Source organism: Carassius gibelio, chromosome B17, assembly GCF_023724105.1.
Source record: "Carassius gibelio isolate Cgi1373 ecotype wild population from Czech Republic chromosome B17, carGib1.2-hapl.c, whole genome shotgun sequence".
Classification (NCBI taxonomy): domain Eukaryota; kingdom Metazoa; phylum Chordata; class Actinopteri; order Cypriniformes; family Cyprinidae; genus Carassius; species Carassius gibelio.
Genome location: NC_068412.1, coordinates 28,041,705 through 28,064,204, shown reverse-complemented (window position 1 = coordinate 28,064,204; position 22,500 = coordinate 28,041,705). Strand labels below are relative to the sequence as shown.

At 33.0% G+C, this 22,500-nt stretch overlaps 2 protein-coding genes across 4 annotated transcripts in view; one reads left to right on the top strand and one right to left on the bottom strand.

Annotated features, from left to right (window-relative positions):
* Positions 1 to 1,111, top strand: part of LOC127976021 (serine/threonine-protein kinase PAK 6) — an 18,279-nt gene extending 17,168 nt beyond the window's left edge. For all 3 annotated transcript variants that reach the window (XM_052580113.1, XM_052580115.1, XM_052580114.1), the window contains one exon: positions 565 to 1,111. In XM_052580113.1, the coding sequence (XP_052436073.1) occupies positions 565 to 732 (168 nt within the window). In that variant the 3' untranslated portion in view covers positions 733 to 1,111. The remainder of the gene's footprint in view (positions 1 to 564) is intronic.
* Positions 1,112 to 3,630: 2,519 nt separating this feature from the next.
* Positions 3,631 to 5,044, bottom strand: LOC127976004 (ankyrin repeat and SAM domain-containing protein 4B). Its single transcript, XM_052580101.1, has one exon. The coding sequence runs from the start codon at positions 5,004 to 5,006 to the stop codon at positions 3,633 to 3,635; it is 1,374 nt and encodes a 457-aa protein (XP_052436061.1). The 5' UTR covers positions 5,007 to 5,044; the 3' UTR covers positions 3,631 to 3,632.
* Between the last annotated feature and the right edge of the window lie 17,456 nt (positions 5,045 to 22,500).

The window sequence follows — 22,500 nt, the reverse complement described above, 5'->3', positions numbered from 1 at the left end:
GTTCAAAATAAAATTAAATAAAATTAAATAAAATTAAATAAAATTAAATAAAATTAAAAAATAAATAAAAAAATTAATTAAATTAAATTAAATACACTATATAACATGGCACTATATAAAATAATAAACACTATGTAAAATTATATAAAGAAGTCACATTGTGGAAAATTTGATACAAACATGTTTGAACTGGTGTTCAAAATAAAATAAAATAAAATAAAATAAAATAAAATAAAATAAAATAAAATTAAATTAAATACACTATATAACATGACACTATATAAAATAATAAACACTATATAAAATAATGTAAATAAGTCACATTGTGGACAAATTGATACAAACATCTTTGAACTGGTGTTCAAAATTTAATTTAATTTAATTTAATTTAATTTAATTTAATTTAATTTAATTTAATTTAATTTAATTTAATTTAATTTAATTTAATTTAATTTAAAACAACATACAAAATAATTAATAAGATAAATAAACAAGTGTCCAAAAGTGTTGTGGTTGTAACAAGGCCTTTGCAGGTGTTTGATGTGTTCTCCCGTCCGTCGGCAGGTGTCCCCGGTGCTGAAGGACTTCCTGAAGCGCATGCTGACCCGGGATCCTCTGGAGCGGGCGAGTGCCACTGAGCTCCTGGAGCACCCCTTCCTCCTGCAGGCCAGCTCTGCGCAGTGTCTGCTGCCCCTGGTGGAGCAGTACCGCAAGCGCATGTCCCGCTGCTGAAGCCTGCCTCGTCCCCCGGAGCAATCAGGACTGAGATGACTGTTAGATGAGAAATCAACTCTATAAAGCCATTTCCTTACACCTGAGGACGTCTCATTGGTGCTTAAAGCGTTGAATTAGAGCAGAAGTGCGTCTGACTGAAATGCCTCTGGGTTTAATGTTCTGTTCGAAGTGTGTTATCATGACTCGCATCGAATCTGCGCCCGCAGAGACCCAGAACAAGCCACGTTTATCAGTTTCATGAAAGCTTGTGTTCGTATATCGAATATTTTATAATGCTTTCATATAATGATCTTACTTTTGGGTTTTACAGGTGCAAACAATTACTATATTATCATTAACAGTTTACAATAAGGTTCCATTAGTTAACATGAGCTAACACCGAAAATTATAAACTTCAACATTAATTAATACATTATTACATTGAAAATGTATTTATTAACTATTATTATTAACAATGAACAGTTGCATTAACTGTTAACAAAATGTACTGTGATGTATTAATGTATTAAAATGCTTTTTTAAGTTAAATTAAAAAAATAAAATAAATTTTTTTTTCAAATGTGGCCTCAGCTTCAGATAATAATGTATAAAATTATAAAAATTACATTTAAAATGAAATAAAATAAAATATAATATAAAAAAAAAATTCCAGCAGCTTCGAATGTGGCCTTATCTTCAGATAAAATTTAATTTAATTTAATTTATAAGATTATAAAATAAAATAAATAAAACATTTCCAACACCTCGGATTCAGATAATAATGTATTAAATTCTATAAATAAAATTAAAAAATTTTTTTTATATAATTAATAATATAAAGAACCTTGTGAACTAACTGAATTAGTCTGAGTATCATTTGAAAAACGTCCATGTTTTGGTTATAACAAGGCAGTGATGTAGTTAACATGACTAATTGAAACTTATTGTAATACATTACATTGATATTCATTTATCTACAATCTACTGAATTCGACTGATGTGCTTTACAATTTCTCAATGTATTGTTGCCTAAATATCAACAGCTCAATCAGAATAAGTTGTAAGCGATGTCATTTGTTGTCAGCACCGAAAAGTGCAAAATGTTTTTATGAGCCATTGGAACCAACTGTATATATTTTAATGACTGATTTATTATTCGTTTTCAATGGATCGATGAGTACCTGCTTTTGGAAAGCGCGCTGTGAGTGGTTTGTAAACCGTGTAAATATTGCATCTGCGCTCGATGCTGATTTGATGCTCAGGCGTCAGAAGAACAAATAATGTACAGAATCGGAGTGGGACACGACCAATATTTGCATTTGTTTAATTATGAGAGAAGAACGGACAAGTCTGTTTGTTGGTGTGTGTGTGTGTGTGTGTGTTTACATTTTGGATGCAGCGGTCAATGTGATATTCTTGCATCCTGTTGGACTGTGATGTTTCCTAAATGATCGTAAGGACAGATTTAAAGAGAGCACGAGAGATTTTTGTGTTTGGTGCCGTTCACACTGGAAACATTTTGTCTCACTATTTTTAAGTGTTGGTCTTTATGCACACATGCATCATATGTCAAATAAAGATCATTTAATTGCTATATATATATATATATATATATATATATATATATATATTTTTTTTTTTTTTTGCAGTTTTTGAATAAAGCTCTTTCCTATGGAAACTTGGTTTAATTCTAAGCCACGGAATAAAAAAATACTTAATTCTCAAAATTGTGAGAAATAAACTCAGAATTATAAAATTGTGAGATATAAGATATAAGCACAATCACTAGATGTAAGAGATTAAGAATTAAGAGAAAAAAAGTATGAATTGTAAACCTGTAAATCTTGTAAAACCTCTCAAAATTACATTTTTTCTAGATTGTAAGATAAAAGCCACAATAACCTTTTTTTTTATACTTGTATAATTTCCTTTGCAAAACTGTTTATACACTAAAAAAATTTCTAGAAACAATTAGAACTCAGAAAACGTAACTGTAAATTGCACAAGTACAAAATAAAAATTCTAATATTACATTGAATTAAATATGACTTTTTAAAATCTGAAATAATATTTTCTTCTAAAGCACCGGTAATCTTGTTTTTACTTATAACTTTTCAGTGTAGAGACAGCAGCAAGAAAAAAATATATATATATATATATATATTTTTAAATCAATCACATGATGCTTTTTGAATTTATGGATCAAAGTTCAGTTTGGATATGATGAAATGAGATTTGAAATCAGTAGGAGAGAATTGAATTCCTCACAAATCTGTGTCTTGTCAAGTGAAAAGTATTCCCAAACTCCTGCGTTTCATCTGTTGTGAACGGTCCCTCGTTAGTTTACACAGCTCTGTGTTTGTGTACATGACGCATTCGAGGACACATGACTCATAATAACCTTCTTTCCACAACATCTGTCGTGTGCTTGTTTGTTTGTTGGTTCTCGGTGAAGAAAACTATACGTTTACATTTTTTAAAGAATAAATCATGCATATAAAAAACCCCACTGATATTAAGTTTTATTTCTTATATACACAGATGCTTGAAGCGAACACAAATACTTTATTCATTTGTCTCTTTTGAATACATCAGTGAATGCAGAATATAAACTATTTACATCATAGATAGGCTATGCATAGATATACAAAACTGTATCTTGATGCATACAAATCACAAATCAATTTGCTTATAAAAATAGGTTGTAGCATGCATGCATGAGAAAAGCATGTAATGCACGGACGCTCTTTAGTAATAATGTCAGCAGAAATTCAATTAGCCGAAATATGTTAATGGATCTACAGAGGCAGTGAAAGACTTTGAGAGCAGTCTCAAGTGCACGGCTATTGTGATAGTCATAAACATCTTTCTAAATGCCCACATGAGGGTTTTACTCTGAACATGGTGCATTTAAAAGCTCACTTAAGAGCAGGATTGCTCTCAAACTCGCATCTCACCGCGCTGATGCTGTCCACACTCGGCTGGCTGTTCACTCTCATGTGTGTGTGCGAGAACGGGAAGGTCTCGGACCGGGACATCTTCCCTTTACCGTGTCCGGCGTCTCTGGGGTAGTCTGTGATGTGTCGCATGAATTCAGGAGCCGTGAATCTGCGCAGGAGTCTGTTCCCGAATCTGGAGAGCCCCGAAGAGCGAGGTTTGATCCGTTCAGGTTCGAGTTCTTCACGACTGAACAGAAGTTTGCTCTGTCTGGTCGTTTTGGGAACGCTGCCACGCTTTTGCACCTCTTTACTGACGTCGAAGTTGTCAGTCGTTTTTGTGCTGTAGAACTTCGCAACAAGCGGTTTTTCGTCTTGCAGCGACGCTCTTTTGAATTTACTGGCGGATCTGTTGGTTTCTTGCACGTCGCCCTGATAGGATTGTTTCCTTCCGGTTCTGAGGTCAAGATTAAACGACCTAGTTTTCCCCCGATGCGGCACGTCGCCGTCCGTCTCGGGTTCTGTGCTTCCGTCTTCTTTCAGAACTAAGTTTTGGATCTGTTTCGAAGCGAACAGAAGATCTGCTCCCCCGTCTTCGGATCTGATGAGGCTTTGGTTGGCGTCTGGACGTCTGAAGCGGATCCGCAGGCTGTTGCTGTCACTAACGCACAGCTCTCTCTGAAACAAGGCCGGGAGGATTTCCTCGTGTTTGCTTTGGATTTGTTTGGAGAACCTGTCTAGAACCTGCTTTGGGAGGCGATTGGGCCACCGCAGGTCTTCGGCGGGTTCTCCGGTGCTGTTCGTCGGACTCACAATCTTCTTTCCGCACCCGTTGAGGGTCTGAACGCACTGGTTGTGCCCGAAGAAGTCAGCAACTTGGATAGCCGAGTGGCCGGCGTGATTCGTGCGATCAAGTCGCAAACCAAGTTTCTTAAACGCCCGGATTAAGAACTCCAAGATTTGGCTGTGTCCTCCGCACGCGGCGTACATGAGCGCACTGTTTCCCCACGTGTCCGTGAGCTCTGGATCAGCGTTGAATTGCACGAGGAGCTTCACCGAATCCAAGTGTCCGTGCTCGCATGCCAGACTCAAGGCTGTGCGTCCGTGGTCATCCCGGGTGTTCACATCCGCCCCTTTTTCCAGAAGCAATTGAGTGAATTTGGATCTGGATGCGTGCTCTTGAAGGCACACGGCGTGCATTAGAAGCGTACGTCCGTTTTCGGCTTTCCCGTTGATGATGCGCCCATCCAACGCGTCCAGGACGAACCGAGCCAAGTGGACTTTCCCGCTCTGCATGGCTTCCAGGAAGGTTTTGGTGCCAGATCCCTGACACAAGTCCTTCGGCCTCAGCATCATGATCTGGAGTTAGTTGGTGGTGGTTGTTGACAGGCAGCTCAGAGTTTCTGAGTCGGGTCTGAGAAGCGGTCTGTGTTTTTATACCTCAGCGCTCTGCACGCCCTTCCCCTGTTGCTACAGAAACAGACATCTGAGAGCGATGGCGATGCTGCTATGGGTCCATTCACAACCACCTCCTCTTTTCTCAGCCGGGAGGGGAGAGAGATGCACTAATTCGGTGACAAGAATTACTCGGTGGTAAAAACACGGGTATATTTTATTCTCCTGTCAGGTTGGACATAAAAGAATCCGTTGCCTGAGCAACAACATTAATGCCCTTCTCTTTGGGTGTATAACAAATATATATATATATATACATAGAGAATCACAGAGAGATTTGTGAGGTTTACACAGGTCGAGTCGGTGTATAATAGATGTTGTAATCCCTGAGTCATGCTTGATGAACCTGCAGTGGTCGTTAGTACGCAGATAAACACTCATTCTGACTCAACATCTGCACCAAAACTCATTTACAAAGAGATGCAATATTTATTTTCACTAAACTTTTAATGAACTTGAATCATTGCTTGAATCATTTTTGTGGTGTTTGCCAAGTCAGACAGCAGTGTACCTACTGCTCTTATTGGCTTTATGATCATATCGTATAGTATCATATATAACATCATTCTTCATATTTCATTATAACATACATATAATCATACATCATATCTCATCCATCTACCATTTCTCATACATTATGCATCATATATTGTATCTCATATATCATGCATCATATACATCATTTATCTCATATTTCGTATCTCATATTTTTTATACATTCTATCTCACACAAAATATATATAATATCTCATACACCACATCTCATTTATAATATCTCATACTTCAGTTCTCATATATGAAATATCTATTTTATCATATATTATAACGCATACATCACATCATATCATATTACATCAAATATCGAATTTCTCATACATTATATCTTACACATCAAATCTCATTTCTCATATCTCGTATCATATCTCATACATTAAATATCAAATTTCACATACAACATCTCACATCATAAATCGTCTTATATTTAATGTTATCTCATACATTAAATAATTTCTCATAATATTAAATCTCTCATATCTAATTCATCATACATCTCATTTCTCATTCATTATGTCTCATACATCTACTATCTCATTTCCCATATATCACATCTAATATCGCGTATCATACGTCATATCTTACTTTTCATACATTATATCTCATATGACAAATATCTAATTTCTCATAGATAAATTATCTCATATTTATTATATAATCGCATAAATATATTTTTTCTCATACATCATCTCATAAATCATGTCACATTTTTCATACATTATATCTCATACATCGAATATTTAATTTATCTTACATTGTATCTCATAAATCATATTTCATACATCAAATATCTGATTTTTTCATACATATCTCACCATATATCATATCCCACATCTCATTGCTCATATCATACATAATCACATAAATAAAATGTAAAAAGAAAAATTCATAAATCATATCTCATACATCAAATATCTAATTTGTCATATCTCATAAATCATATCTCATATCATACCTCAAATCTCATGCATCAACTACCTCGTTTCTCATTCATCAAATATCTAATTTGTCATAAATATCTCACAAATCATATCTCATACATCAAATCTCATGCATCAACTACCTCGTTTATCAAATATCTAATTCGTCATAAATATCTCTTAAATCAAATCTCATATCATACCTCAAACCTCATGCATCACCTACCTCATTTCTCATTCATCTTATCTCATATCAATTATCTAATTTCCTATGCACTACAACATATCTCCCTCATCATGCATCATATATTATTTCTTTCTATAGCATATCTCATATATCATGTATCACACGTTTTTTCTAACCCTAACCATCCATAACTAACTAATATTGTCCTGGTGAGTATCATGAATGCAATGTAAGTCACTCTGGATAAAAGCAGCTGCCAAATAACCATAAATAGGATCCAATCAACAAAGACACCATGAAAATCCACCTTAGCAAAAGTCACAAGTGCATTACCTGTGTCTCAGGTCACTTTGATCACTCCAAACCAGACACAAATCTCTCGCTGTGGGTTATTGCATTTCCCAATAACCAGGGTGACCTGTTGCATGGATGTTAGTGATTTTATCAGCATAATGACACACGTGGAGCAGATGGGAGCTGCTTCACTGAAACACTGCTGGGTAATTCAATTTCTGATCAAAATAATCTCCATGTCATGAAAAGAAACCTGCGAGCTCTCGACATGTGCTGCTCTCGGAGATAAAGATGACGCCTATAAATATATGAGAGATTCAAGATGTGGATCAGTCGGTTTCTGAGAACGGTTCGGTGATTTGCTTTTAAAAGAGATGAAATAAAGCAAATCCAGTCCTGATGTTTATATTCCCAGAACATTGTTAGAAGATGAAAAACTTTTCAATACCCATTCAATTTTATTTGTACTGCACTTTTCACAATTAATTTAGTGCTTTAAGTGGCCCAAAAGAGGTGCCAGTACTCTATTATAGCCAACAAAAAATAATTTTCTGTTTTTTTTTTGTTTGTTTGTTTTGTTTTTGATGACTCTCCTCATACCCTGAGGTAACAACAACTATATTTGAAGGGGATTTCGCAGTCAACAGGCGACCTTAATAATAAATCCTTTTATTAGTTTGTGGATTTGCTTGAGCTAGAAAGAACTACTGAACATAAATAAAATGTGCAAAAGGAATAACTGCCAAACTGACTCAAATGATTCGCGAAGCCGCTCCGAACTCCCGAACTGACTCAATTGATTCGCGATCCACAAATTGACTCAAATGATTCGCGAACCCCCTACGAACTCCCGAACTGACTCAGATGATTCGCGAACCCGCTCCGATTCCTCGAACTGACTCAATTGATTCGCGATCCACAAATTGACTCAAATGATTCGCGAACCCGCTCCGAACTCCCGAACTGACTCAAATGATTCGCGATCCACAAATTGACTCAAATGATTCGCGAACCCTGTACGAACTCCCGAACTGATTCAAATGATCCGCGAAGCCGCTCCGAACTCCCGAACTGACTCAAATGATTCGCGATCCCCAAATTGACTCAAATGATTCGCAAACCCGCTACGAACTTCCGAACTGACCCAAATGATTCGCAAACACGCTCCGATTCATCGAACTGATTCAAATGATTCGCGAACCCGCTTCGAACTCCCAAACTGGTTCAAATGATTCACGCTCCATGCTCCGAACCTGGAAGAAGCTCTGAAAAGCGGCAGCGCAGGCAAAGGATTAAATCCTCTATTAAAACAGATGTCCAAATGAACGTACCGGTTCGCTAAAAGCACGTTCTGGGCACATGGAGAGGTGGCCGTACGCTGAAGAGCTATATTTGGAAGTGGCAGTACTGAGTACTGGTGCGTACAGGCCCACTTAAAGCACTGAATTTAGTTACATATATACATTAACACATACATTTATTTAGAAATATACTCAAACTGTGTTTTAAATTCAGTTTTTTGTTTATTTTAGAAATTTATTTATTTAGAAATTTGTTTAGAAATGTAGACATTTTATGCCAAAAAAATTTAAACGTGTTTATTCAATTTATTTGTTTATTTGGAAATTATTTATAAATGTATGTATTTAGACATGAGTTTATACATTTTAGTTTCAAAATAAATTCCAATTTTGGAAATAATTTATTTATTTGAAATGTTAGGAATTTAATTAGATGTTTAAAGCTAAATCTAAAACCATGTTTCCAATTAAAAAAAATTTTTTTTGAAATGTAAAACTTTTGTTTATTTAGATTTTTGAAGACATTTAATTAGAACTGAATTCCTTAAAATATTAATAATAAAACCTATTTAACCTATTTAACCTATTTTATTTTTTAGAAATGTATGTTCATTGCTGTTCTTTAAGGTATATTTAGAGATCTCCTTTAACTTTTGGGGGTTTTCAGTCCATTTTCTATATAAGCTACCATTGGAATGATCCAATTTTCAGAACAAAATTCAGTGTTCTGTGCACTTATTCATATTATCAGAATCCAGAATTTCACAGATAGATGTTAAAATGAGGTCTGAACCTCAGATCCTTAAATAGTATCAGTCTCTCCTTGAGTTTGATGCGGTTGGTCATAAATGATCTCCTGCCGTCCAAACCGACTGAACCAACACAATAACTCACTTGAAGCCGAGCGGCTGCCTGCGAAGGGCTTTTTTTGGACAAGTAAGAGGCTGAAATAGAGCGAGAGCTGTGAACACTTCACCCAGTGCAGTCCTATAATCACACCTTCTCTAAAGATCATGTTTGACATGCACTGTACTTGTGTTCACTGTTGTCCAGTGCATCACAAAATTAGAAACCATGCAGCTTCGTAATTACAGGAGCAATTATTGCACTAAATTAACCTCAATTCATTTCAGAAGCAATGCACATTTTGAGATGCATTCATTCTGACGCTATTTAAAACTGAGTTTGCAGATGTAGAACGTATGGAGTTTATTAAAATAAAATAGAAATTGATTCTTTATAAATGTATCCATTTTACATTTTCTTTCAGAAATGTGTTTGAAAGTGCTTTGTTTGTTAAAGTATTTTAATAAATATAAATGAAAAATTAGAGTTTTGCAGCAATTTTCTCTGTAGATGTATGCATTGAACTTATTGAAAAAGTAAATTAATTAATTAAATACATTATCATTTTATTTTAGAAATGTATTCAGATGTTTTGTTTATTCAGTTTTTTTAAACTGAGTTTTGCAGCTATTTTAGATGCAGGGCTTATAAAAGTGGCTGATGTAATTTATTAAGAAATAAAAATGTGTTCATAAATAAATTTAAATTATTTATGCATTTGTTTTTTAAACCTATAAATTGTTTATACCTGTTTTATTTATTCAGAAATCTCTTTAGATATGTATTTATTTATGTAGACAATTATTTAGAAACTAATTGAAAAATATTAAATATTTATTCCTAAATAAATCTATATATCAGGTATATTTGGAGATCTCCCCCGCCCCACCCTTTTATTTTCACAGTTTCAGACCATTTTTTAATGCCATAACTTATACAATCCACTAAAAATTCAGAGCTCATCACAATAATTGATCCGAATGTAACGATGGAGCAGAAATCGATCCTGGGGCACAAGATTAATTAAACTCAGTCAGTCCCTCTGGTGAGGGACATATTTAAAACTCTAGATCAAGAGAATCGACTAACTCTTTAAACTCTCTCATGGCTGTATCTGAGCAGAAGTAGCATTGATTGATTGATTGATTTTGTTGTTGCATGTTGATGCATGAATCAAACTAAGACAATCAGTAGTGATAAACTCTCTCTCTCTCTCTCTATTGTGGTCTTGTTTGAGAGCAGATGTAAACGTCTGTGGCTCAGCGGTCATTGATTTCTCCTTCAGCAGCATTCAGAGCGTGTTTGGACCGTATGGACGGACGGAAGCATGTGTGGATCCTGCTGGGATTTCTCACTTACGGCTAAAGCACAGCTTGGACCTGCTTCATCCTCACAGTGTTTCATATTAAAAGATAAGAGTGTAATTAAAAAACAGCAAGTGTTCAGATCGCAGTTTTGCTGATCTTATAAATATGATCCATGCATTCAAACTGTGAACAGCAATTCATGCATGATATAAAACTTTTTTTGTTCATCTGTTGCAGTATTCGGATACAGGATTCAGTATTTTTTGGTATAAATATTTTTTTTGTAGACTCTTTGGATAAAAGTGTCTGGTAAACATAAAACATTGGTTCTATGTTTCTTGTTTGAAAATAAAGAAGCAGTGTGAATGAGAACTGAAAAGCTTTTGAGTGTTTGATTTCTTTTTTTTTGTGAAAATAAAATAAGCTAATTTAATGTAACATTGATGTCAAATATATATATTAATGTGTATAAATAAATTGTCTAGTTCTGAATAAATAGATTTCAAAATAAATATATGTGTAAACAAACAAACATAATTGGAAAATTGTTTGAGATTTGGTCTAAAATGTCTAAATAAATGACTAAAATTAATTTCTAAATATCTTAAGTTTCTGAATAAACAAAATATTGCAATACATTCCGAATAAATATATTTCTAAACATATAAAAAAAAAACATTGTTTTGAGATTTGGCCTTAAATGTCAAAATTATTTTCTAAACAAATCTCCAAATACATTTCTGAAATGATTTTTAAATGTTCAAATACATTTCTGAATAAACAAAATGTTTAAATAAAGTAGAAAAACACTCGGACGGGAAATTATCATTTCAGATTTGGCCTAAATGAAGCTGTCATTCAATACTGAGATGTAAACCTCCAAATATAATCGACTCATTACAGCCTCCATTGAAGAATTCTTGAGTTTGTTCTTTGATTCCTGGTGAAGGGAGACCATGTAAATCAGGGTTTAAAAATAAATGTCTTATTATGCAAACATCTTAAGCGGGTGGGTGCGCAGCGGTGGGCTGATGGGGTGTTGCTGCTTTGGCATAATTGGGCAGATGGATGCAGAAATGAGAAATGACCACATAAATACCCCATGTCTCATTCCCCACGCGGATCGGACCTGAAGATCAACGCACAGAATAGACAATTAGAAATTAAGGTTGATTCTGAGCTAATGCCTGATCGTCAGTCAGGATTGACTGTGATCACCAAAAATGGAGGTTTCTGCTCAGCGAGACCGGTGACTGATTCTAAGAGGAGACGTTTATAGAAACGCAAATGTGAACCGAAGTGACATGATGGAAATGAGTTCAAAACACCTTGATGGAAAAACCTAGACTTTTTCTTTTCACAGAGAGATGACTTGGGTATGTTAATGTAAACATAGATTTCATATGTAAAACATTCAGGAGTTCAGTAAGTTCAACAGACAGAAAGAAGCTGCAAAACTCAAGTCACATTTGCACACAATGCATCCTGAAGTATAAGGATTAGTGCATCCAAAAACATGCCGAAAAAAGAATATGAATCCAAAAATATGGAAAAAGCATATGCATCCAAAAAAATTGCATCTAAAAATGGTAAAAAAAGTATAAAAGGCATTCAAAAACATGTTGAAATAACATATGCATCTTTAAAAAAACATGCATCTAAAACTTTTGAAAAAGCATATGCATTCAAAATAATTCAAAAACATGCATCTAAATCTGTATTTGAAAAAAGCATGTGCATTTACAAACATGTTGAAATAACATGCATCTAAAAATGTCGGAAAAGCACATGCATTCAAAAACATGCATCTTAAAATGTTGCAAAAGCACATGCATTCAAAAACATGAAAAACATGCATCTAAAAATGTATGTTGAAAAGGGCATATGCATCCAAAATATGTCGAAAACATGCATCTTAAAAATGTATTTGAAAAATGTGTATGCATTCAAAAACATGTTGAAATAACATACTTTTAGTAATGTGTCAAAAAAGCATTTTGAATGTGTCCACAACATGTAAGGAAGAAGAAAAAAACATTAATCCAAAAACGCATGTCTAAAAAACAATATGCATCCAATAACAAGTAGGAAAAACATACATGTATTCAAAAAAGTGTCAAAAAACATATGCATTAAACAAGCATGCACGGGTGTGGAAAATGAAAATGAAAATGGATTTAGCTACAAAGTAGAAATATGCAGACTAGTTCTTTTTACCAAAACTAAGAGCAAGGGTCACAGGTTAGGTGTGTCACACATCAGTCACCTTCTCTCTTTAACAACAGCACTCAAAATATGAACAAATTAATCTGTACAGTCAACAATTCACCATAACAGATAACAGCTTCCTCCATGATTCATTACCTGACGCCCTCATCTGAACTCAAAGAAAATCTTGAGTTCCCCCACTGATAATTACAACATTCACATGCACTCATCTCACACAATCACTGCGACATGACTGAAGCAATGAAATACAGGCCTTTGACGAGACTCATTCTGCTGCCTCTGCATTACAGCAATTTCCTCATGTTTCATCTGTCATTTAGTCTTTCTGAAGAGACAGAAAATACAGGGACAGCGAGAAGCTTTGTGCACGCTCTGAACAATTGACAACACTGTAAATCAGGACAGTTTTTATATAAATCTTATTGGGCGTTTCTTTCCTAACAGCTTTGAATGTGTGTGTGCTTAAGCAGCTGACAGACTCGATCACATTCACACTCTCTAGTGTCCTTTGGTTTGATTCAAGGACACACAGCAGATTTATTCGGGCAGACGCTTCACACTTTGTCATGTGGAATGAGAGCGGGGCAGCTGGGTCAATGTCAGTCATTCATGACAGTCGTGAAAGGACAACCACATTTATTCAATATGATCCGTTCACTTCACTAGCGTCCACCTGGTTTAATGCAACACACTTTCCAAGGACTAATCACTGCATTTTTATCTTACTGGCATCAAAACAAATATCTTTGAAAAACATGAGAAACTTGTACTTTGGCAGAAATTTCTTTTTTTTAAAAACTGTTCAGTATTGTGATTTGAGTTTTCTCAGTTAGTGTGCTATTATAGATTTCAGTAACATTTTTAGTAAAACATTTATTTTTCTGTGAAGTTGCTTTAAAACAATAAATGTTTGGAAAAAAGTGCAATGCAGATAAATGTGAAATGAATTTAATTCAACACTAAATAACATCATTTATTTTATACTGTATCTGATAGCATCTCTGCACATACGAAAGATGCATATGCATCCAAAACATGTAGAAGAAAACTATGCATCCAAAAATGAATATCAAAAGAGTATATGAAACCAAAAATATGCTGAAAAAAAAAACATATGCAAAAAAAAAAAAAAAAAAAAAAAATGCATCCAAAAACAAATGTCAAAAATGTATGAGCATTGGAAAACGTAGTAAAAAAAAACAAGATCATGCATAGAGGCAAAAGTTGACTAGTATTTTTTTGATTTGCACATCTATGCAGTTGATAACCCATAACAACCTATATAAAGAGTTTAAGTAACACATTTCAATGAATTAAAGAGTTACATAACCAACTCATTTACATATTGAACTGAATCAACATTGAGCTGAATAACGCCACTGATGTCTTCTGTAGAACTGCTTAGTGCTGAACTCATTTTATGACTGATTAACTTTACAGTAATCATACTCAACACTCTTCTGATGAATACTAACACTACTGTTTTTAAATTACTGAATTTAAATTTCTCATATGTGAAGAGGTTTGCTTCACTGATTGTGTTATTTGAATATTAAAGTCACAAAACAAAAATTATATTTGAGAACAAACTTAAAAGATGAGGGGAAATGCAGCTTTGAAGCACCAGCTCCTCAGTCCACGGCGTTCATGCAGCATTTCCACACCTGAACCTGTTCAAGAGTCTTTATAAACTCAGAAGTAACGAGAACATCTCTGTCATTGGTCAGTCAGCGAGGCTCAGTGATTGGTTCCCTCATCACCCACAGGACACGCCCACTGCTCAGACTAGATGACACACAACAGGACAAATGAAGCATGCTGTAAACAGCAAAAGAGAAGTTGTGCCAGCTCATATTTTCCCATTAAATTAACTCAGCAAAATTATGTAATTTATGTAATGTTTTTTTTAAGGTATAAAAGATTGAAATCAATTTTTAAGCTATAATAAAAATGAAATTTGACTAAAGTTGCAATAGATTTTTTAGTAAGTAATATATATAGCCTAGTATATTTTATCTTACCATAAAGGCTGCAGTAAACTTTAAACCTATTACAAAATCGATACAATTTATCATAAAATAACATGTAAAGACGCATTCTAAAACACTCTAAATTTCAAATAATTGGATTGCTCTAAATGTATAATGTAACATATTCAACACATTTAACATGTAACACATTAAATATAATGTAACATATTTAAGTATAAACATATTATAGTGTATTTAACTAATATGATTTAATATATTGATTTTGTTTAAAAAATGACTTAAAAATGAAAGAAGGCAACTGAACATGTTTTATTTATTTATTTATTATTATAAATGTTTTTTTAGAGTTTTTGCAATATTTATCATTGCAGATACCAATCGGTTTTAATAAGTAGCATATAACGTTTCTGGAGTGTGAGTATCTGAAAATAGACGAAGAAACTAAGTAAAGCATGCTTTAAAATTAATAATGTATTCATGTTTACTCTGTGCATTGAAAAGGCAAATATGCATCACATAAAAGCACTCAAATCAATCAGCAAGCAGCCGTTCAATGTGAGCCTGAGTCCATCAGTGATGTGACTATTATCCCAGCAGGACAACAATCAGAATGAGATGCTGCCAACTTTGAAGACAGAAGAGACCAAAGGCCCTCTTTTCGCCTCTGAACCATCCATTATCAACTCCCACGACCGAGACGACTGTCATTGCTAATATCTGCTTGCCTTCGTCTGAGGTTCACTGTCTGGAGCTTCTCCGATGTTTGTTTCAGTATGTAGTGGTTGGAGTTTTTTTTTTACAATAAAGCTCTAAAGGTTTGCATCCCTTGGGGATAAAAAGTGTACTTAATTGTACTAAATGTTTGTAGTATACTTCTTAAAAGTCTTAAACGTATTTTTTAAACAGTACTAAAAACTTTTTTTTTTACAAACAATTTTTTTTTAAACGTCTTAAACTGCAATTTTTCATTATTATAATTTATATTTAAGTGCACGACATACAAGTTTAAAATTCTAAATACTTTAATGTATATTTTAGTACATAAATGTAAACATATTTCAAAGACAATAGAATAAATAATGATGTTAAAGATAAAAATTTACTTAAAACCTACTTAAGTGGGTCGAACAAGCACCCTTACATTCAACAAATTGCATTTAATATACATTTAAATAAAACATTTTAATTTAATTGCAAATAATATGCAATTGGTTGTCTGAAACTGTTGTTTTATTAATTTAGAATATTTAAATTGGTTATTATTTTTGAATTTTGTATTTCATTTTAATTTTAAAGTTTAAAAGTTTTCGCAATTTTATTGGGCTTTTATCATTTAATTTAAAATACAATACATTCAATTAAATTAAAATGAGAAATGTTGCATTGACACATAGCTAAAATAAAACTATTTATTTTATTTTATTAAATTTTATGTATTAAGTTTAATTTTATTTATCAAGTAATAAAAGTTTTTTTGGTAGCTATAAAAAATATAATATTTATATAATATATAAATATTAAGCATTTCACAAATAATACATAATCTTTTAAAATATGGCTGTAATGTATACTCTTTTTTTGTAAAAAGAAAGCTGTAATGTAATTAATTTTCACAAGGGATTAGAGAATTGAATGTAAACATTATAAGTGCATTGATCTCTATTGATAATTATCCTGTAAACTCTAAATCAAAGGAGCAGCACCTGTGGCCTCGAGCCTCAGATCAGAACACGTTCTCATTGAAATTGTTATCAGATGAACGAGTGAACCTTCTTTCAATCTGAACACCAGATCCTGGCCGTTTGGAGCTGCTCACCTCTGACAACTCAATAAATCGGACGTTTGGATGGCAGATGGATGTCTTTCATGTCCTGAAACGGGTCTGTTTCTCCAGCTAATGGTCTCGCTGGATCTTTGTCTTTTACTAGCGCAGTAATAACAGATGCCTCGGGACTGAAGAGAACAGAAACCTTGAGTTAACAGAGACGAGACTCAGACTGATGTCAAATGTATTACGCTTTACACAAATATATTGTGCAGCACGACTGTTTTTATCACTGATAATAATCAGAAATGTTTCTTGAGCAGTAAATCATCATATTAGAATAAGATCATGATGCTGAAAATACAGAAATAAACAACGCTATCTCACGACCAATTCGTACGTATTTTACGAGGTGGCTTATTCGTACGAATTTGTACGACCTCACTCGTACGATTTTATACGACCCCAGTGACGGTTCGGTTTAGGGGCGGGGCTAGGTGTAGGTCATTCGTACAAATTCATACGAATTGTGCAACTCGTAAAATACGTACGATTTGGCAACAATCATATGAATTTGTACGAGTGTGGTCAAACGAATTCGTACGAATAAGCAACCTTGTGAAAAATTTACGAATTGCCGTGAGATCGGGTTGAAATACAGTTTTTTTCAACTGCTTACACACAAAATTATAACTTGTCACACAATTTCTAAAACCTGACACTCAAACACCAGAACCACACACTAAATCTCCAAAACCATACACAAATTTTTGGCCTTTTACTCAGTTTTCAATTTCGTTAAACACTTTTTGAAAAACACAACACACAATTTTCCATGCAACACACAAAAATCTGACAGGAAGTTTCTTGATTTCCTGATTTCCTTTCATAAACACAACCAATCAAAATGCCACAGTAATTCATCCGTGCCTCACACTAACTCCTCACATGTGCAAACACTTGTTGCTTTACTTAACAACAATCAATCATAACTTTAGTAGTGGCCTATAAATAGACCAAAGGTCAAGTAATAGGTTTTGGACAATGGATGCAAACAATGCAGACAGAGTAAGAGGAGTTGGAGGGAGAGCCAGAGGATGAGTTCGACTAAGAGGAGTTGGAAGGGGAGCAAGAGGAGGAAGAGGACGAGTCAGAAATGGAGGAGGACAAGGAACAAGAAGAGTGGTCTCGAATGAGATTAGGGCTACAGTAGTCGATCATGTGATAAACCATGGTTTAACAATGAGATAATTTGAGTAGATTTACTGTGGCGGGTATAATTCGAACCTTTAGAAATGAGAACCGGTATGTAAAAATCTAATGTAATGTACACATGTTCTAATGTACACATACTGGCTTTTTTACCATAACAAACAATAGGCCTATACTATAATAAATATATTTTACTGTAGTACCCTTGCATTCATTTACTACAGTGCATTGCATTGGTCACAGTTTGGTAAGGTATCAAGAGAGTATAGCATGTGACGTGGATGACGTATGTTGGCCGGACCCAGCCCGGAGGAGACATGGAGCCTAGATACACCCAAACATCTCCACATGCAAGCACACACATTATGTTTGGTTTTACACTACATGCTACAACACTACATATTTTTTTCTTTTCAAAGGGTGTACACAATACTACATTTACAACCACAAAGAACAAAAAAATAAATATATTTCATACAAAAATTCATATATTCAACAGCTCTCTCCCAATTACATTCAATCATGTGCATGTGAGCTTTTAAAAGAAGAGCTTTAGGTTTTGAATAACAGTGTGTATATGACATAATCAAAAATATAACATTATGGTAAAGGTGTTTACAACGTAAGACAAATGTTTGCTTTTGAAATATGTTTGTGATATTTTGACTGTGGTGTTTCATTTTGAAAGAGATGTGAGGCATTTTGCATCTTGTGTGTGCAATTCTTGAATTTGTGTGTTAAGTTTTGACAAAAAGAGGAAAACTTTGGAAAATGTAAGCAATTGAAAAAAACTGTAAACTATATATTCACATAGAAAACAATTATTATAAATTGTAACATTTCACAATTGTTATTCTATTTCACTTGTTACAATTGCATGTTACAATTTAGATTTAATTAAGTAATTATGACTTTTATTGACTTTTATTGCTATCACTTTGTTATAATTTCGATTTTTTTTGTATCTCATAATTTTTAATCCAGAACTTTATCTCATAATTGTAACATTTGTATCCTAATTAAAAAAAAAATCTTCTGACTGTCATATTTTCGATATTTTATTTCATAATTATGGCTTAGTATGTCATGCATTTTTCACATAGTCAAGACTTAAAATGTAGTAATTTAAACGTTTTGTAAATTTCAATTTATGTTATGATTGACTTAATTTTCCTTAATAATTATGACCTAATATGTTATAATAAGGATTTACTCTGTCATAATAATATTAATATTTAATATGCAATATTTTATATCATAATTTCATAACTATTTTTTATTCTCATCATGACATTTTTATGATTGTTATAACATTTTATCTCATTATTATGGCTTAATATGTTACTGTTTTAACTTTTATCTCATAATTACGACTTACAAGAATAAATGAAATCCTTTTTTTAAAGAAGGCAAAATAATTCTGTAACTACTGTAAAAATAACTCGATCAAAACACGAGATGTGAGAACCCCTTTTCTTTCTAATAAATTGCACAGATTCAAAAGCTCTGCTAATCAAGTCTCATGCACTTTCAGGACCGAGATTTCCCAGCATCACACTTCCAGGCTTCACATCTCCCTGCATTTGAACTCATGTAACACTCGCTGTTTATAAATGCAAAAATGAACTATAATTGGCCATAAAGCAACAGAGCGCCGTTACGGCTCAGTGCCTTGTTTTGTTCTGTGAAGCCATTGGAGACACTAAATTGTTTTTAAGGAAAAAGCCACTGGGGTGATGCAACTGGAAATGAACACTTAAGGGATGAGGACTCCCGCGCGGAGCCAGAGATCAACAGGTGCGTCCAAAAGAACAAAGGAATAAAGCCATATTATGTACTGTATCTGTAAAAAACAGATGGAATTCTGGGTAAAGCTAACAAGAGCAGAGATGCAGCTGAGGAGGTTTAAGGTCCGTGCACATTAGTTTTTAAGTTGGGCATCTGGGTATTATTTAATATATTTAGGTTATTGAGGCCTAAACTGGTTTTTGGTGAATTTTAATTATGACATTAAAAAACGCTTACATATTTAGTCATAATTATAAGATAAAAAACAAAATTATGTCAAAAAATTAGTTTTAATTTAATCCCATAATTATGGTTTTGTGTGTATTAATTGTCACTTTTTATCTAATAATGAGGATTCACCATATAATAATATTAATTTTATTATAATTATGATTTAGTATGTCACAATTATCAATTTATATCATAATTTCAACTTTGTAACATATTTTAATGATCACTTTGTGTGCTTTTTATCTCATAATTATCACAATGTAACAACTGCAACATTTTATCATAATTTCAACTTTACCTCATTATGTCAGTATGTTAGGATTTTGACATTTTATTTCAGAATCATGACTTATGTGATAATTATAGCATTTTATCTCACAATTTAGTTATTTATCTCATAATTATGACCTAATGTCACTATTATAACTTTTTCAGAATGACTTGTCATGATTTCGACTATACACATCTCATTGTAACTTGATTTGTCATAATTTAGAAATTTTATTTCATAATTATGACTTGTATGTTATAATATAGACTTATCTAAATCATGAAGTATGTCAAATAAGATATTTGGTCAATTTCAACATTTTATCTCAAAATGATGTCTTTCTACGTAATGATGATGTCAATTTTGTCTTTCTATCCCATAAAAGACCTACTACGTCATAATTCAACCTTTTTATCATGATTTCAATTCAAAATAATTAGCATGTCATATTTTCAACTTTTTATCTCATTATGAATTTCTGTCAGAATTTCGATTTAGGACACAACTGTACATCTTATTTAGTTTTTCTCGTAATTTTGACTTAGTATGTAAATTTTGACTTTATCTCATAATTACGACTTAATGTGAAGACTCAATTTCATCTTTCTATCTCATAGTTTACAGTATGTCATAATTCTAGAATTTTATATAAAAATTTAAACATTTCATAATTATGATTATATCTGGGAATTTTGACTTTTGTCATGATTGCAACTTATTTTCATAATTTAAGATTATGTCATACTTAGTATGTGATGTTTTCAACTTTTTATCTCATTATGAATTTCTGTCAGAATTTCGATTTATGACACAATTACTGTACATCTTACTATGTCATGATTTTGATTTAGTTTTTCTCATAATTTTGACTTAGTATGTCAATTTTGACTTTATCTCATAATTACGACTTAATGTGATGACTCAATTTCATCTTTCTATCTCATAGTTGACAGTAATTCTATCTTTTTTATATTACAATTTAAACAAGTCATAATTATGATTAAATCTAGGAATTTTGACTTCTGTCATGATTTCAACTTATTTTCATAATTTAAGATTATGTCATACTTAGTATGTGATGTTTTCAATTTTTTATCTCATAATTACGACTTAGTATGTCTTCATTTTTGCTTTTTTTCCTGAGCTGCATGTAGCTGTGAACTTCTTTTTAAACTTTCTTTTGAATCCTCGAGCGACGTCTGAACAACACAAATTCACATTTTCAGTTCAGTCCTGCAGAATACTTGGTATGTTGTCATGGTGAATATGATATTTTTCTCGGCGGATGTATTTTTGGCTCGTCGGGACCCTCGCTGAGAGCAGATGCTGTGGTTATTTCACCAGAGAGCCACTCAAGCAGTTCGGACACAAAAGCAAGTTTCTTTTTATAGCAAGAGTGCTCACTTTCACAGTCTGACAGAACCTTGAACAAAGAATTAAAAGCTCATCTGAGTAAAATAGCTTTTATTCCTGCAGACCCTGTAATTTCACACATCTTCAGCTTCCCTGAAGGACACAATTATTGAACAGTTCAGGTCACAGATAACTGAAGTTCCTTTCTGAAGGATTGTAGGGTTCAATCTCAGCTTCTAAGAATATTCTGGCTTTGTGATCATAAGTGCTGACTCACAGACTGAGATTTCAGTGCCGTAAAATCCACTATTCTTAACAATTTATTACAAAACATGTTGTTCGACAGTAAAGACATTTATAACGTAAGATTTCCATTTCAAATAATCTCTCTAATGCTAAAAACATTACTGTTTAAAACCAGGGATAAAAAGTTACAATTATGATACACAATGCCATAGTTATGACAAAAAGTTGTAATTATGAGATAAAGTCGTAATTATGAGATAAAAAGTAAAATTTCTGATCTAAATCTCCAGTATACTAAAACATAATTATTAAATGAAAAGCTGAGATTATTACATTCTAAATCATGAGATAAATCATAATAACTCATACTCAGCCATAACTATGAGATAAAAAAACTCAAAATGAAAAATAACCATTTTTGACATTGATAATAATCAGAAATGTTTCTCAAGCAGCAAATCATCATATTATTATGATTTCTGAAGATCATTTGACACTGAAGACTGGAGGAATGATGCTGAAAATACAGATGCGCATCACAGAAATACATTACACTTTACAGTATATTTGCATAAAAAAACTGTTCTTTAAAAATATAATAATATTTAAATTTTTTAATGTATATTTGACTAAATAAACAAGGTCTTGGTAAGCAGAGGGATAAAAAATTAAAAGAAATTGTTCACAATTCTGAGTTCTGAATATGAATTGTGCGATATAAACCTCCAGTTATGAGAAAACAAGTCAGAAAAGTGAGATAATAAGGTTGCAATTAACTTTTTGTATTTTTTATTTTGTGGCGGAAAAATAATTGGGAGAATTTTTTTTTGAGTTGACATCTTGCAATAAAAAGAATTCCACCACCACCACAAAAAAATAAAATAAATAATAATAATGAT

What these genes read in the sequence shown, in the direction of transcription:
- LOC127976004 (XM_052580101.1), bottom strand. Translation starts at nt 5,006, where the DNA reads ATGATGCTGAGGCCGAAGGACTTGTGTCAGGGATCTGGCACCAAAACC.